We start from the raw sequence: 16719 nt of genomic DNA on the forward strand, positions 1-16719 counted from the left end.
TTTCTCCCTCTAACTATGTCCCATTAGCAAAACTGCCCCTTCCCTCCGGCACCACCACCACCTCTACAGGTATCCCCAGATGTGTCCAGCTCCTGGGGTGGCTCTCTCCTCAGGCCTCTCTGACCCAGTCCCCCCACCGTCCCACAGGGAGAAGCGCTGGGTGACTGTGGGCGACACTTCCCTTCGTATCTTCAAGTGGGTGCCAGTGGTGGACCCCCAGGAGGAGGTGAGCAAGTTCTCCCACACCAGGCCCTTCCTCTGTGCAGCCTCAGGCAAGCCCCTCCCCACCCTGGCCTCCACCTCCAGTCCCCACTCAGACCTCAAATGCAGGAGCCCGGACAGATGTTAACAATTAGTAGCAACTCCGCCTCTTCCCCCTCCCCCCACACCAGACCCCGCTCACCCCACCCCAGTTCAAAACCTAACCCAGTGTGCACAACCTGTCCCCTCATGCAGGGCCTTCTGCTTCTCTGTGCCTCAGTTTGCTTATTTGTACAGTGGGGGCTTTGCAAGTGCTAACTAGAAAGCTGACTCTGACCCTTAGCCCTCTAACCCCCAGGAGCGACGGAGGGCAGGTGGCGGGGCAGAGAGATCCCGAGGCCGGGAGCGGAGGGGCAGGGGCGCCAGTCCCCGAGCGGGTGGCCCTCTCATCCTGCTCGATCTCAATGGTATGTAGGGATGCTGAGATGTGGGGGGCAGTGGGGATTGAGGGAGGGGGCTGGAGGCCTCAGGCCCAACCCTTTTGGCTTTTGCTCCCACAGATGAGAACAGTAACCAGAGTTTCCATTCGGAAGGCTCCCTGCAAAAGGGCACCGATCCCAGCCCTGGGGGCACCCCCCAGCCCAGCCGCCCTGTGTCACCTGCTGGACCACCAGAAGGGGTCCCGGAGGATGCTCAGCCCCCACAGCTGGGCCAGGAGAGAGGTAGGACCAGGTGCCTCCCAGGAGCCCTCTCTTCTGAATCTTGTTCTCTCCAAGGTCGAAGCCACCAGCTTACCCCTCGACCTGCTCCCCCTCCTGTGTTGCCTCCTTGGGAGGCCTTCCCTGAGTCCTGTGGAAAGTCACCGCCCTTCCTCTAGCGACTATCTGTCTCCTTCCCCTGGCTTCTTGGCATCTGTGGATAACTTAGCACTGTCTGAGGTTTCATGTAAATGTAGCATTTTACTAGTTAAGTATCTTTCTCTGCCACTCCCACCTCATGTCACTTCCTGAATGTTGGGCCCATATCAATCTTGTTCACTGCTGTATCCTCAGAACACCATGGAACACATAGTAGGTGCTTAATAAATATTTGCTAAGGAATAAGTAATCGTGATAATCGTAAGAGTGATTAATAATAAGAGATAATAACAGCTAATACTTATTGAGCTCTTACTGTGTGCCAGGCACCCTTCTAAGCACTTTCCATGTTTTATCTCATTTAATCCTTACAACAACTCTGTGAGGGTTATGATCTCCATTTATAGATGAGAAACCGAAACCCAGAGAGGTTCAGTAAGTTGCCCAAGCTCACACAGCCAGTGAGCCAGGATCTGGGGTATGAGTCCTCCTCAGCTCCTCTTTCTTCCCGTAGAGTCAATCCCCTATCTGGTCAGATTCACCTCCCCAATGTGTCTGCCTTCCCAGGCTCCGTCATCTCTCTCACCCGCACCCAGCTCCAGCCTCCTGGGTCTCCTGTCTTCCAGTTGGACCCACACAGCTACCAGAGCACAAGGTTGACGAGGTCATTTTCCTGCTTCAAAGCCTTCAGTGGCTGCCTGTGACCTTTGACTTCTCAGCCTGGCACTCCAGGCCCTTCGTAAACTGTCCCCTGCTGACCTCATTGTTCCCTTCCAAGAACACCATGGCTTGGGCCTGTGTTCCGTGTTGTCTAGATCATACCACACGCTTGTGTACCTTTACTAATATAAAAACAATAATTGGCATTTATTGAACACTTCCTGTGTGCAGGGCACTGTACTTTTCCTGTGTTATCTCATTTAATTCTTAAAACAGTCTCATGTGGTAATTACTGTAATCATCTCCATTTTACAGGTGGGGAAAACAGGCTTAGAGCAATTAAGTCACTTGCCCAGGGTCAGGATTCGAACCCAGGCAGTCCAACCCCAGAATCTGGGCTTGCCAAGCTTCTGTTCCCTCTGCCTGAAATGTACTCCAGCTCCCCATTTGTCTATCTGATCAAATCTACTCACCCGTCAAGATCCCACCTAAATGTCCTTCCTGTGTTTTCTTCCTGGGTTGCAGCCAGGTGACTGGCTCCCCACTCAGTGCTCCCACAGCCCGCGGGCTTATGTGATTGGTGTGTTTCCCTCTTGGTCTGTGCTGTGGTACAGAGCAGCTGTTCAGGGAACACCTGTTAATTTCATGTTCCAGATCCTGGGGGCATAACTGCGGGCGGCACCGATGAACCTCCAATGCTGACCAAGGAGGAGCCTGTTCCGGAATTGCTGGAGGCTGAGGTGAGAGTGTCCAGGAGGCTGGACTCCCAGGTCTTGGAGGGAATGGGGGCTCTGGGGTAGCCAAAGCCTTGGGGGCTGCACTCTTGAGGTCCAGGTGGGAAATGTAGACCTTGGACACAGCTAAAGGCTATAAGGCTGGGTTCTTGGGACTGAAAAGAAAAGGGTGTTTTAGAAACAAAATCCTGCGGGCTGGGTTGGGGCTGATTTGAGACCATTAAAAGCCTGAAAAGATCATGGTGCACCTCCAAGTATTTTTTTTTTTTTAATCCTAAGAATGTAATTAGCTTAAGAAAGTCCCCCACAAACTTCTGACTTTTCCCACAAGGACTACCGTGATACGTTTTCGAGAAATATCAAATATCAACTTCTTTCCCCCAAATGGTGTTGTTGTTGTTTCCGGAGCCCTACTTAATCTGCGTCCTGGGGCCCTGGCCCTGGGCTAGACTCCCGGGTCCGGGAGGGGAGTGGAGTGGAGGCTTTCGAGAAGGCATAGGCTAGGAGGCTGCACTCCTGGGTTTGGGTGGAGCTCATGCCTGTCCACCCTTCCTCTCCAGGCCCCTGAAGCTTACCCCGTCTTTGAGCCAGTGCCACCTGTCCCCGAGGCAGCCCAGGGTGATACAGAGGACTCGGAGGGCGCCCCCCCACTCAAGCGCATCTGCCCAAATGCCCCTGACCCCTGAGAAGCCGGCCTGCCTGTCCTGTCGCCCCAGGGGTCCCTTTGGCTTTTTACAAATAAAGACCCTTTTGTAATTTTGTGTCATGTCATTTCCCCGTCAGGGCTGGGGAGGGTCTTTGGAGACAGTTTTGTCTCACGCTCCATTTCTCAGATGGGGTCACTGAGGCTCTGAGAGGACCTACCTGTAGTCACACCCTGAGTCAGACATGGAAGAGGGGTTTGAGCCAGGACCCTGCCTCCCCAGCACTCCCTCCACCCTGTCCTGTCCCCCTTACCTTTGACCCTTCCTTCAGCCCTCCTGCTCTGGGAATCCCAGGACCCCTTTTCTTCCTGCTCAGCCCTCCCCTGGGCCCAGCAATTACCAAAGCTCTGGGCAGCTAGGCCCGTGATTCCCATTCACACACAGGAACACAGAAGCCCAGAGGGACTTTGGGGCCTGGGATGACCCAACCCATTCCCTGCCCTCAGGAAGCTACAGCATCGTTCCTCCCTGCCTCTGCTTAGCCATTCCTCCACTGGAGCCCCTGCCCACACTTCTGGTTGAATCTTGCTTGTCTTCGGCTCAGTCACTACCTTCTCCAGGAAGCCTTCCCCAGGCTCAGTGAGTTTCTCCCCTTCGGGCTCCTACAACCCCGTGTGCTCCTTTCCCTTTGTCTCAGCATTTATCAGGCTGTTTGGGGATGGTTGGTTTGTGTGTCTATCTCATCCACTAGGCTGTAGGCTCCTGAGAGCAGAGCTTGGTCCCAGCCTTGCCTAGCAGCACACTAGGCATAGAGCAGTCATAGCAATTGTTGGGTGAATGAATGAATTAATGAATGGGCTGAGGCTGTCCAGGAAGGCTTCTCTGAGTAGGTGGCACACAAGCATGACTCTGAGACATGTACCTCAGTGTGGTATATCTGAAGTCAGAAGTCCTGGTTAAAGTCCTGGCTCTGTTACTCGCTAGCTGTGTGGCTCTATGCTGGCTGTTTCCCCTCTCTGAGCCTTAGTTTGTTCATCTGAGCAATGGGGACAATAACTAGGCCTGATCTGCTGCAGTGGGTTGTGGGAAACTTCAAATAATATAAGGGTACCTTCACTCTGTGCCTGCAAGAGAGTCGGAGTCAGGTGTATTAGCCCTATTTTTATTTTTTTTCCTATTTTTATTTTTAACAAAGGAAGAGACTGAGGTTCAGAGAAGACCAAATTGAAGCTTTAAAGAACTTTTAAAAATATTCAGGGTGTTTCCAGCAGCTTCAGTAGTAATATTTGAGCCAGGCTGGCCAGGGGAGCCAGGTGTGCAGTGATGTGGTACATTCATTTCTTGTTGCTGCCTAACAAATTACCACAATTTTAGTGGCTTAAAACAATGCAAATGTATTATCTTAGCATTCTGGAGGTTAGAAGTCCAAAATTACTCTCAGTCGGTTAAAGTAAAAATGTCGACAGGGCTGGTTCCTTCCAGAGACTGTAGGGAAGCATCTGTTTGCCTGCTTTTTCCAGCTTCTGCAGACCACCTGCATCCCTTATGGCCCCTCCCTCCATCTTCAGATCCAGCAGCATAGCATCGTCCAAACTCCCTTTCTGCCTGTGCTTCCATTGTCACATCTGCTTCTCTGACTCTCCTGCCTCCCTCTATTAAAGACTCTTGTGATTACATTGGACCCACCTGCATAATCTAGGCTAATCTTCCCAGCTCAAGATTGTTAATTTCATCACATCGGCAGAATCTTCTTTGCCATGTAAAGTAACATATTCACAGGTTCTGGGGATAAGGCCTGGACATCTTTGGAGGGCCATTATTCAGCCTCAGCACATGTGGTAAAAATCTCAGCCATTTCTAGGGTGTGTGGGTCATCTCGTTATTCCCCTGAATCACCTCATGTGGTGATGAGAGTGCTCTGTAAAATGTAAAGTGCTTTGTATGGATTAGTAGTACAGTGTTAAGGCCCAGAATTCAGGCTCTGGGTTAGAATCTCAGCGTCACCATTCATTCACTGTGTGACCTTGAGCAAGTGACTTAACCTCTCTGTGCCTCAGTTTTCTCATCTGTACAATGGGGATAATAGTAACATCAGCCTGGTGAGATTATTGTGAGGATTAAATGAGGCAATACATGGAGAGAGAGTCCTTGGCTTGGTACATAGTAAGTGCTCAACAAATGGCAGCCGTTTTTCCTATTACCCCATTTTACAGATGAGGATATTAGGGGGTAGGGGTAGAGGCCAGAGACTCATCTGCCAGTGAGACTGGGGAGGAAGAGTCATTTCTGAGTAGGCTTGAAAGGCTGAAGTATGAGTCTTCCCCATTCCTATCCCTCTCCTAGCCCAAGGCCCCAGTCCCCAGGCAGCTGTCCCTTAGCCCAAGCCTGCCCTCACCATTTCTGTAGCCTACTCTGTAACCTGGTTTAAAAGCCACCTCTTCCATAGCCATATCCCTGACCATCACCTTGCCATGCCATCCCCTTCCGCTCCCCACATCCACACTCTCTTTTTGGAAATTCTTCACCCTTGGCTCTCAGGCCCTAGCCTCCAGTGCTTTCTTCCCCTATGTCACTCTCTCCTTTTCCCGATCCCTTAAATATCTCTCGCTCTGGCCTAGCTCTTTTCATGAACACTTTCCCTGCTAGGTCCCACCTACTCCTTGAATTAATGGTTCCCAAGTCTCTGCCTCCCAGTTCTGCCCCCTACCTCCAGGCTCAGAGAGCCAAATGCCTCACGACATCTCCACCGAGACGTCCCACATATCCTCAGCCTAGCCCTTCTCCCCACCTGTTCCCAGCATCCCCTCTGGGATTCCCCAGAAATGGCCCACAATCCCAGGAGTTGGCTAAGATGGGAGCACCCAGAAGTCAGAGTCAACATCCCGTGAGTCACCCTGTCCCGTTAAGTCCTTGTCCTAAATAACCCTCCCACTTGCCCCTTTCTTTAGGGCCCCACTGTTTTGCTGGTAGGCACCAGTGAGTTTCCCTGCTTCGCTCTGGCCCATCAGCAATGCATTGTCCACCCAGCAGCTGGGCGGTCTCGGAAGCCCGAATCTGCCCATGATGCTGCCCGGGGTTAGAACCCTCCAGTCCCCTCATTACCTGCAGGATGGTACCACACTCCGCCTCTTCCTCCCATCCCTGCACAGCTACCCTTGGAACTGCCTATAATCACCCCCAGACACTTTGCTTTTTTCCTCACCTCTGCGGCTTTGCTCATGCTGTTTGCTCAGCCAGGAGTGCCCTTCTCGTCCCTCTTCATCTGGGAGATGGCTTATTGTGTTTCAAACCTCAGCTTCCTGGTGTGGTCTTCTCTCCTCTCCTCGTGCCCCCTGTCCCCTCTTCTGCCGTTTCCAGAGCATCAGGAATTCTCTTGTGATGGTCGATGTTGCCTTCGGTCTCCAGCACCAGACTGCAAGCTCCACGAAGGCAGGGGAATTCCTTTATTCATAGCAACGTGTATTTATTGTGCACTTACTGTTTGCCGGGTACTGTTCTAGGCCCTGGGGATACAGCATAGACAAGATGGAAAAATATCCTTGCCTTCACGGAACTTAGCTTCAGTAAATCAGATTATATGTAGAAAGTTATAAGTACTGTGGAAAAAATAGAGTAAGGGAAGTGGGGAAAAAGCAGATTGCAATTTTAAATAGGGAGGTCAGGGGAGGCCTGACTGAGGACACATTTGAGGAAAAGGTTGAAGGAAGTGAGGGAGAAATCCTTGCACATATCTGGGGGAAATGCATTCCAGGAAGAGGGAACAGCCAGTGCAAAGGCCCTGAGGGGGCACATGCCTGGAAATGAGATCAGTGCCTCTGGAGCAGAGGGAGGAGGGAGAGAGTGGTGGGAAGTGAGGTCAGGTCAGCAAGGGCCTCAGCGGCAGGACAGGCACATAACCTGTCATTCAAACCTTGAGGATAAAAGAGGATGTATTAGTAATTATCCCCAGATAACAGGTGAAACGGGATAACCAGGATGTAAGGTTATCCTGTTTGGAGGCCATTGTCAGGACTTTGGCTTTTGTTCTGGGTGAGATGAAGAGCTATTGAAGGGGTCTGAGCAGAGGAGTAACATGATCAGACTTAGAGGGCTTTTTCCCTTAATATTTTATTATAGTTTTAAAGTTTACAGCAAAATTGGAAGAATTATATAGGTAACACTGATGTACCTACCACCTAGATTCTATATAACATTTTACTGTTTGCTTTATCACATAGCCCTATCCATCCATCTAACAACCTTTCTTATTTTCTTGATACACTTCAAAATAAGTTGCAGACAGTGGTATACTTTCCTCTCTACACTTCGGCATGCACATTTTTCACTAGAGTCCAGTATTTATTTATAGGTTTTTCTTTTCCTGTAAAAAGAAAAACTATTCATATAGTATTCATATAGCAAAACTATTCATATAGCAAAATGCACAGGTGTTAACTGTGATCCAGTGAGTTTCAACAAATATATAATTTGCATGATGCAAGCCCTTATCAACTATATCACTATCCCCCCCCCCCCGGAAAGTCTCCTGTTGCCCCTTCCCTGTCCCCAGCTCCCTAGAGACAGCACTGTTCTGATTTTGGTTTTGATTAGGTTAACCTGTTGTTGAACTTCGCATGCATGGAATGTATGTGCTCCTTTGCATCCATGTCCTTTCACTCAGCATAATGTTTCTGAGAGTCACCCACTCTGTTGCTTGGATCAGTAGTTTGTTCCTTTCTATCGCTGGGTTAGATGCCGTATACTTGTCTTTGACTAGGATTGCTCTGCTGGGTGGAGAGCAGATGGGTCCAAGTTCTCTGCCTGTTTCTGTTTCCCCGCACAAGCCTGTCAGGCCTAGGGCTCAGCCCTGGATGAGTACATCCCAGGGAGATGGATAGCCTTTTCTCAGGGACCTTTCAAACCTCAGCTTCCTGTTGTGGTCTTCTCTCCTCTCCTCGCATCAGTCCCCCAGAAATCTGGGGAGACAGAACGATATCAGAGGTAGGATCTAGGGTGACCAAGCATTCTGGTTTGCCCAGGACTTTCCCCATGTTAGCCCTTCAAGTTCCATTCCCGGGAATCCCTCAGTTCTCGGCAAACTGGGATCCCACCACTGCCCCTAGGCTCCCAGGCCCTTTCTCACTCCAGACTACACTTCCTTCCTTCTAAGAATTGATTTTCCTTAAACTCCAAACTGGTCTGCTGCTCCCTTGCTCTAAAACTTCCCATGGCTCCCCATGGCTTTGCCTGGCAACCCAAAGGATATACTCAGCCTATGGCAGTGGTTCTCAAACTTTGCTGCATATTGGAACCACTTGGGAAATTTTGATGTCTGGCTTCTACCCCCAGACATTTTCAGTGGTATAGGATGCGACTGGGGCATTGGCTCCACAGGTGACGCTCATATCCTGCAAAGTTTGGGACTCACTGGCCTATGGGTATGATTTGATTGGCTTACCTGGTGTTGAATGTGTTGCCAATACTTAAAATTAAGTGATTTCATACAAAAATCTGGCCTCCCGGCTACCTTTGACAAAGCAGAAGTTCTGAGACATTGAGTCTGCTACGAAGCATGGTCATTACCTAGGGGTGTGGGCGCTGGCTGCCCTTGGCGATGGAGCATGTGCTCTCCAGCCCCTAGAGTCCCCACCACCCCTCCATGTCTTGCTCTTCTCGTTCGTGTTCATTTGCATGGCCTGCAGGCTAATGTCTGAGCTCTCCAGCCTGGTCCCCGCTCACCTCCTCAGCCTCTTCTTCCAGGATGCTCACCTCGCTTCCTGCCTTCCTGCCACATGGGCCTCATGGTGCCCTTTCCCACCTGCCTTTGCCCATGCAGTTCTTGCGCCAAACTCCTTATCATGGCAGACCAGGCCCTGCTCAGTTGCTCAGTTTGGCCTCTGCCCTCCTCTCTCCCTCCTCCCCCCTGAGCTCTCTACCATCTAACCCACGGAACTTCAAACACACCAAAGCTGGCCAAAGCTAGTTGCCATCTTAGCCCTTGCTGCTCCGTCTGCCTGGGAAACCCTTCCCTTCCTCCCTTTCTCTTTCTTCCTGGCTGATGCCTACTCATCTTTCAGGCCTTGGCTTAGATCTCACCTCCTTCAGAAAGGTCCCGTGATCCTCAAACTAGGTCACGTTCTGGGTTAGTCACCGTACTTCCTCTTTCACTTGACGTGTCACTTTCCCCTGCTAGAGTAAGGCCACGTTGTTCATCTCTGTTGCAGGGCCTCCTGTAGTGACTGGTAAGTAGTAGGCGTTTGTTAGTGATAAATGAATGAAAGACCACCTCCCTTTCTCCACTGGCAAATCCTACTCCTTTTCCTGTTACATTTCTACTATAGCATTCAGCTCTCTCTTCTCCTGGAGACCCAAAACCTCACTGAGGTCAGATGATCCACTGAGTTTTAGCTTAGGTCCTTCTCACAGTGGGCTGAGTGGGTCCCCAAACCCATCCTGTGGTGTTTGCCCAGTTTCAGAAGGTGTATCTGGAATAGGCATACTCAGTAACGGGTAGACTCCCCACATCCGTTGAAGGCAGGGCTGTGACTGGTTGGTGACCCCCAGGTCCCCACACAGGGCAAGTGAAAGGGCAGAGCACAATAACTTACTTTCCATTCCCTTATATTCATCTGTTGGCAATGGCTCTTCTGCCTGTCCCCTCCTTTGTTCCTCCAGTCAGCTCTGGGATGCAACTGTGGTGTAGTGAAGGGTCAGGATGCAGAATAGGAATGGAGGTATTCCAGATTCAATTGATTTGTACTAACTGTGTGATCTTGGGAAAGTCATTTCCCTGTCTAGACCTTAGTTGCCTCATCTGAAACATGAAGCCAATATTATCTTTTCCATATACAGTAAGTCTCCTACATACGAACCTTCAAGTTGTGAACTTTCAAAGATGCGAATTGCGTTCGCACGTCCAGTCACGTAAATTAGTTCACGTGTCTGGCGTACATTGTCACCTGTGTGCATCCTCTACAAGTGGTTGTGCTTTTGTGTACTTTACTGTACAGTATTGTATAGGGTACAGTAGTACAGTATCTTTATTTCAAGCCCAGGATGTCTGGAAGCAAGTGTAAAAGCAGTGGTGTTGTAGCTGGTACTGCTAAGAAGCGCCAAGCTGTAATGATGGAAACAAAAGTGAAAATAGGGCTTCCCTGGTGGCGCAGTGGTTGAGAGTCCGCCTGCCGATGCAGGGGACACGGGTTCGTGCCCTGGTCCGGGAAGATCCCACATGCCACGGAGCGGCCGGGCCCGTGAGCCATGGCCGCTGAGCCTGCGCGTCCGGAGCCTGTGCTCTGCAACGGGAGAGGCCACAGCAGTGAGAGGCCCGCGTACTGCAAAAAAATAAAAATAAAAAAAATAATAATAATTGAGAGAGTGGAGAGAGGTGAAAAGATGGTAGATGTCACTCGTTCTTATAGCATGAATCGTTCAACCATCAGCACAATTCTAAAGAACAAGGACAAGATCATGGAACATGTGAAGTCTGCTGTGCCGAAGATGTCGACAATAGTATCGAAGAAGCGTGGAAAAGTGATGGAGGAGATGGAGAAACTTCTCAGAGTGTGGGTGCAGAATCAGCATCAGCGTCAGCGTCGAGTCCCGCTCAGCTTAATGCTGATTCAAGAGAAAGCTAAAACCCTTTATGAAGACTCGAAGAAGAAACACAGCGAAGAATCAGAGGGTGCATTGTTTAATGCCGGCTGGTTTCATCGGTTCCAGGCTAGAGCCAACCTTCAAAACGTAAAAGGAAGTGGTGAGGCAGCGAGTGCAGATACGGTAGCTGCCCGGGAGTTTCCTGAAACACTTCAAGCAATCATTGATGAAGGCACGTACTGTACTAATGAAGACCTGATGGAATTGGAGGCCCAGAGGAAGGACGAAGAGAGACAAGAGGAAGAAGAGATAACTGAAGAACCGAAGAGATTCACGATGCAGGAAATGGCAAGGGGATTTTCTTTATTTGAGGAGGCACTGTTAGTTTTTGAGGCACAGGACCTGAACGTAGAACAGTACACGAAGGTTGCAGCAGCCGTTCAGCATGCAATCCAGTGCTACCATGTCATCTACAACAAGGAAAAAAGAGTTACTACCCAGACATCACTGGATCGTTTTTTCAGGAGGGTTGATATAATTGAATCCAGCAAGGAACCAGAACCTGTGCCATCAACGTTAGGCATGAGTGAAATTGAAGCTTGCCTTCCGTCTCCTATTGCTGACGATCCTTCAGCTCTACCATCTCCCACCTCTTCTCCCTCTTCCAGTCAGTAACTCTTCTTGCCTGTTCACTTGATACCAGCCCCCGTATGCCAGCTGTTGTAGTGCACTGCTGTACTTTTCAAGGTACTGTACTGTAAAATTGTTTTATTTTTTGTGTTTGTTATGTATTATTTGTGTGAAAAGTATTATTAACCTATTACAGTACAGTACTATATAGCCAATTGTGTTAGTTGGGGTACCTAGGCTCGCTTTCTTGGACATAGGAACAAATTGGACTTAGGAACATGCTCTCGGGATGGAACTGGTTTGTATTTAGGGGACTTATATTATATATATATATATATATATTTTTATCTTTTCCTCATCTATCTTTGACCCGTGTCAGGAGCAGAGTGAACCAAGTGCAGATCACGCACGGAGAAACTGTATGTAAACCAAATTTTTGTGAAGCGAATAATATTTCCAATCTTTAATTTTTAAAATCACCGGTAGGACTACAGGCACTCTGGGAAATGCAGTGCTAAAGAAACGAAAGTAAAAGTCTGTTGTAATCGATTATAACCCCAGCTGAGGTTTTACTGTATCTATTGTAAGATATTGTGAGGGAGCCAGAGAGAGTCGGTTGGGATCAATGAAAACAGCCCTAAATGGGGCGCCAGGGCTCTGGTACAGCTGCCGTGTGACTTCAGTCACCTTGTCTGTAAAATTGGACCCACAGATCCGGCTCCCCTTCCTGCCTTTGGTGAAGGTTCCTGGAAACAAAGGAGGGCAGTGCGCCTCGGAAACGGCCGAGCGCGGGGAGGGCGCCCCGCGGCGAATCAAGCGTTAAGGGCACCGAGCGCCCAGCTCGGGTCCTAGAGAGGCCGCGGCGGACTTCCGGTACGGGCGCTCCGGACACGATTTTTCCCAGGGCTGCGGGGCGCGGGCGGGGGACAGTGCCGCCGAGGTTGTGTCTGCTCTACAGCAGCAGATCAGGGTCACCTAGGCCGGGACCTGCGGACGTGTCCCCTTCCCCCGAGTTCCTGACCAGCATTTTTGACCGTGGGCAGCATCTGGACCCTCTGGGCCTTTGTCTCCCCGGCTGTAATGCCGGCGTGAGGATCCCGGGACTAGCCGATCACAGTCAGTTTCTTTTATTTACTTGCCTCTGGGAATCCACTGTCTCCCCATTATACAGTCCAGGAAACCGAGGCCCAGTAAGAGAATGTGACTTTGGAATGGCAAAGACAAGCTTTCCACCAGTGTATCTAGTCCGGGCAGAGGCATAGTTCAAAACCACATCCCTTGATTCCTAGCGCTGCTGCTCCAAGAGTTTAAGGACGTTTATGATGAGAGCCACTATTGAGAGCTTAGTCTGTGTCAGGAGCGGTGCATACATACCTCGGGAGATGTCCACATTTTACAAGTAAGAAAAGTGAGGTTCAGGACGATTTTCTCCACAGTCATGATGCAGGACAGTGGGTGAGTAGCGAGGGTTATAAACCAGGTTTGTGCAACTTGACTGGCAGATCTGTTTGGGGGAATATTAGCTAACATTGAGTGCTTATGACTGAATCCTTTCATAAGGGGGTAAAAGCTTGCCACAGGGAGATGATGGGGAGCGAGGGATGCTCGCCGACCTGGTTAAGTTAAATAATAGTGGTCCTGGTTCAGGTATCTTTGCATCCTTTCATTTACCTCAAGGAGAAAAAAAATAAGATTTAACCATTTTCTCTTTTTACTAACAACTTTTATTGAGAGATCATTCATATACCATACAATTCACCCATTTAAAGTGTACAATCTAGTGGTTCTTTATTCAAAGAGTTGTGCAGCTATCACCACAGTCAACTTTAGAACATTTTCATCACCCTCAAACCATACCCATTAGCAGTCATCCCCATTCTCCTCCAGCCCTAGACTATCACTAATCTACTTTCTGTCTCTGTAGACTTGCCTATTCTGGACATTTCATATACAGCCATAAGTGGCCTTTTATGACTGAGATAATCTCTTTTTTAAACAAAGTCCAGGCCTTGGGCTCAGAGCTTTGGGCTATAACCATCGCAAGCGAGAATTGAATACCATCGTTTTGATTTTGTTGTATTTATTTTTTACTATTCTAGGGTAAGTGATAGGTACTTCCTGTTTATGGTAGTGATATAAAGTTTCCTTCTTGAATACATGTTTTTCCATTTTAAAAGTTGATATTTTTAAAGGACAAGATTAAGCAAATAGTAGAGATGGTGTACAGGTGTCTGAAGCCTGGGAACATGGGATGTGAATGAAGTTTTGAAAACACTAGGTTGTCTGATTTGAGGCTTTACAGGACATAGTTGGAAAAACACCCTATTATTCCAATTCAATCTCCTAACAGTTCGTAAGAGGAAGTGCATCATTTTACTGATGAAGAAACAGGTATAGGGACTTCGCTGGTGGTGCAGTGGTTAAGACTCTGCACTCCCAATGCAGGGGCCCTGGGTTCAGTCCATGGTCAGGGAACTAGATTCCACATGCATACTGCAACTAAGAGTTCGCATACCACAACTAAGGAGCCTGCGTACTGCAACTAAGGAGCCAGCAAGTCGCAACTAAGGATCCTGCGAGCCGCAACTGAGGAGCCCACCTGCTGCAACTAAGGAGCCCACGTGCCACAACTAAGGATCCCTCAAGTCACAACTAAGGACCCTGCGAGCTGCAACTAAGGAGGCCACCTGCCGCAACTAAGACCCAGCGCAACCAAATAAATTTAAAAAAAAAAAGAAAAAGGAACAGGTATAGAAAAGTTAACTATGGTAACTGGTCCAAGGTCACACAGCTAGTGACAGAACCTAGACTTAACCTAAGGTCTCTTTAATTCCAAAGACTACCTATTAACCAAGTTTGAAAATAAAACTGGGGGTGAGGAATGGAGTAGCAGGCTTGAGAGAGGACTCTAGCCACTAGACCAAAACATGTGGGGACCAGGCTAGTTGTTTTGGGTATCCCTTCAAACAAATAATCAAATATTTTTTTAAAAAACAATGCAATTTGTGACTCTAAGCAGAGATTCCATCTCAGGCACTGTTGGGGTTTCTTCCTCTCTCAAGGGCACACCAGAATCCAAGAAGTGTTGCCTGGATAACTAGGGGTGTGTGTATGTGTGTGTGTGTTGGTGCCAGGGAGGGTCTAATCCCTTGTTCATCTTGGCTGCTGTTGGCATCACTGTCCAAGGGACAGTGGTCCTTTAAAGTCCATGGCTTCTGCCCCATACCACATGCAAGGCATCAGAATCTAGGGCTGCCTGAGACTCCTTGTATGTAGGATCCCATGATTCCTGGAATATCAGGCAGCCACCTACTCCTAGGACTGGCTAGTTTCATGGAGCACAGCCTTGGGGCATGTGCCAGGACTCCCTCTCTCCCCTTCCAGGCCTGGGGACTTTTCCATCCCTTGTCATCACCTCCACCAAGACCCTCTGCCTCCCACCCTCCTACCCTTCTTAATACACTTCATATTCTTTCACTGTTGGCTTTAATAGCACATTAAACTCAGAGCCCATTTCCATTTAAACTAGTTTTCTTTTCCTCGAGGGCAAAGAAAGGAGGGAGCTTAATTTTTAAATCTTAACTTTAAAAATGTAGCATACAGAAGACAAACATACTTGGTCCTCCCCTCACATAGCTGTGCATTTCAGCTTGGACCCAAACTTGAAGTTAATCACACCTATCCTCCTTCAAAGGCAGTTAGGGTCCATTGTTATTCAACTTGAGTGAGAATCTCAACCCTCACTCCAAGCAGTTTAGATCTAAGAATAATTTGGGGCCATATAGAACCAAATAGCTAACCCGGAGCCAGGTAATACTCTAAGAAACTACATGCATAACCTCACAAAAATCATTTCAACAGCTCTGTGAGATAAGTAGTATTATTGTGTCCATTTTACAGATGGGAAAACTGAGGCACGGAGAAGTTAAGTCACTTGTCCAAGCTCCCCCAGTCAGTAAATAGTAGAGGCAGATGTGAGTCCACGTAGTCTGACTGGAGAGCGTGTGATCTCGAACACAGAGCATAGACTCTGAAGTCAGACTATTTCCTTCATCATCTACAGCAAAATTTTAGTGTTCCCTATTCTTCGCAACTTTCTAATGAAAGCAGGCTTTTTCTTTTTTTTAATTTTTCTTTATTTATTTTTGGCTGCGTTGGGTCTTCGTTGCTTTGCACGGGCTTTCTCTAGTTGCGGTGAGCGGGGTCTACTCTTGGTTGCAGTGCACGGGATTCTCACCGCAGTGGCTTCTCTTGTTGCAGAGCACGGGCTCTAGGCGCGCGGGCTTCAATAGTTGTGGCACGGGGGCTCAGTAGTTGTGGCGCATGGGCTTAGTTGCTCCGCAGCATGTGGGATCTTCCCAGACCAGGGCTCGAACCCACGACCCCTGCACTGGCAGGTGGATTTTTAACCACTGCGCCACCAGGGAAGTACGAAAGCAGGCTCTTTTTTTTTTTTTTTTTTTTCCTTTTTTTTTCAATTTCAAAATTAAACTCAAAGACCACTGTAAAGAGAGTGTTCCTTTAAAGAAAGGAGTCTCACAGTCTGCTCTAAGGAGACATTTTCTGCCACGGCTTTCAGAGCAGCAAGTGGGCTGAGGGGCTTGGAGTTTGGGGGAAAGGAGATGGGGATCCTTGAACCTTGTGGGGAGCAAGGACATGATGGTAACAGTGGCTCCCATTGACTGGGTCTTCCTAACATGCCAGGCCCTAGGTTAAGTGCTAGATAGATGGGTATATGTAATGTGTATGTTTACATGAGACACACACTAGAGGTCAAGTTTTTATCCACTGCCCTACTCTACACTTCTAGATTTTTAGAGGGGAGTTTTTTTAGAGATCACTTCATACCTCCTAATTTATAGGTGAGGAATCATTTCGGTTCATTCCTCAACAGCCATGGAAGTTCTGTTCTATGCTGGGCCCCATGCTGAGCTCTTAGGAAAGATAGAAAAGAACAATTCAAGGTGTTAGCAATAGGAATCTCTGGGTGGTAGGAATATAGTGTTACTCTTATTTTTTCTTATCTGTATTTCTGTACTTTCTTTCTTTCTTTCTTGGCCATGCCGTGTGGCTTGTGGGATCTTAGTTCCCTGACCAGGGATCGAACCTGGGCCCTCAGCAGTAAAAGCGCAGAGTCCTAACCACTGGACCACCAGGGAATTCCCTGTATTTTCTTTTTCATAATAAAATAAAAATAAGTTCCCCCCCATTATGCCCCTACATGTACCGTACTCTTTCTCCAGTTTAAATGATTACACACCTCAAAACCCCCATGGTGGGAGAAATTCCAGTTAAGGAATTCAAGACCTTGTACTAGAGAGGAGTCCTCCTAATTCACATGGCAGCTGCATCTGCAGTCCCATCATGACACCCCACTTTCCTCCTCTCAAATCCCCAATGGGCCCAGGAATTGGCATC

At 48.6% G+C, this 16719-nt stretch overlaps 1 protein-coding gene and 1 non-coding gene across 5 annotated transcripts in view; one reads left to right on the forward strand and one right to left on the reverse strand.

The window, feature by feature from the left end:
* BCL7C (BAF chromatin remodeling complex subunit BCL7C) overlaps nt 1-16719 on the forward strand; it is a 49428-nt gene that overhangs the window by 741 nt on the left and 31968 nt on the right. For 2 of the 4 annotated variants that reach the window (XM_067706111.1, XM_067706112.1), the window contains exons 2-5: nt 148-226; nt 560-668; nt 762-923; nt 2373-2458. In XM_067706111.1, coding sequence (XP_067562212.1) covers nt 148-226; nt 560-668; nt 762-923; nt 2373-2458 — 436 coding nt within the window. Of the gene's footprint in view, nt 1-147; nt 227-559; nt 669-761; nt 924-2372; nt 2459-3012; nt 3209-16719 lie in introns of those variants that run through there. The other 2 variants (XM_067706113.1, XM_067706114.1) reach the window with 2 other exon arrangements.
* Nucleotides 16388-16460, reverse strand: TRNAK-UUU (transfer RNA lysine (anticodon UUU)). Its single transcript has one exon. It is a non-coding gene; the product is annotated as a tRNA-Lys (tRNA).

The sequence above is a fragment of the Pseudorca crassidens genome, chromosome 15, assembly GCF_039906515.1.
Source record: "Pseudorca crassidens isolate mPseCra1 chromosome 15, mPseCra1.hap1, whole genome shotgun sequence".
Lineage (NCBI taxonomy): Eukaryota > Metazoa > Chordata > Mammalia > Artiodactyla > Delphinidae > Pseudorca > Pseudorca crassidens.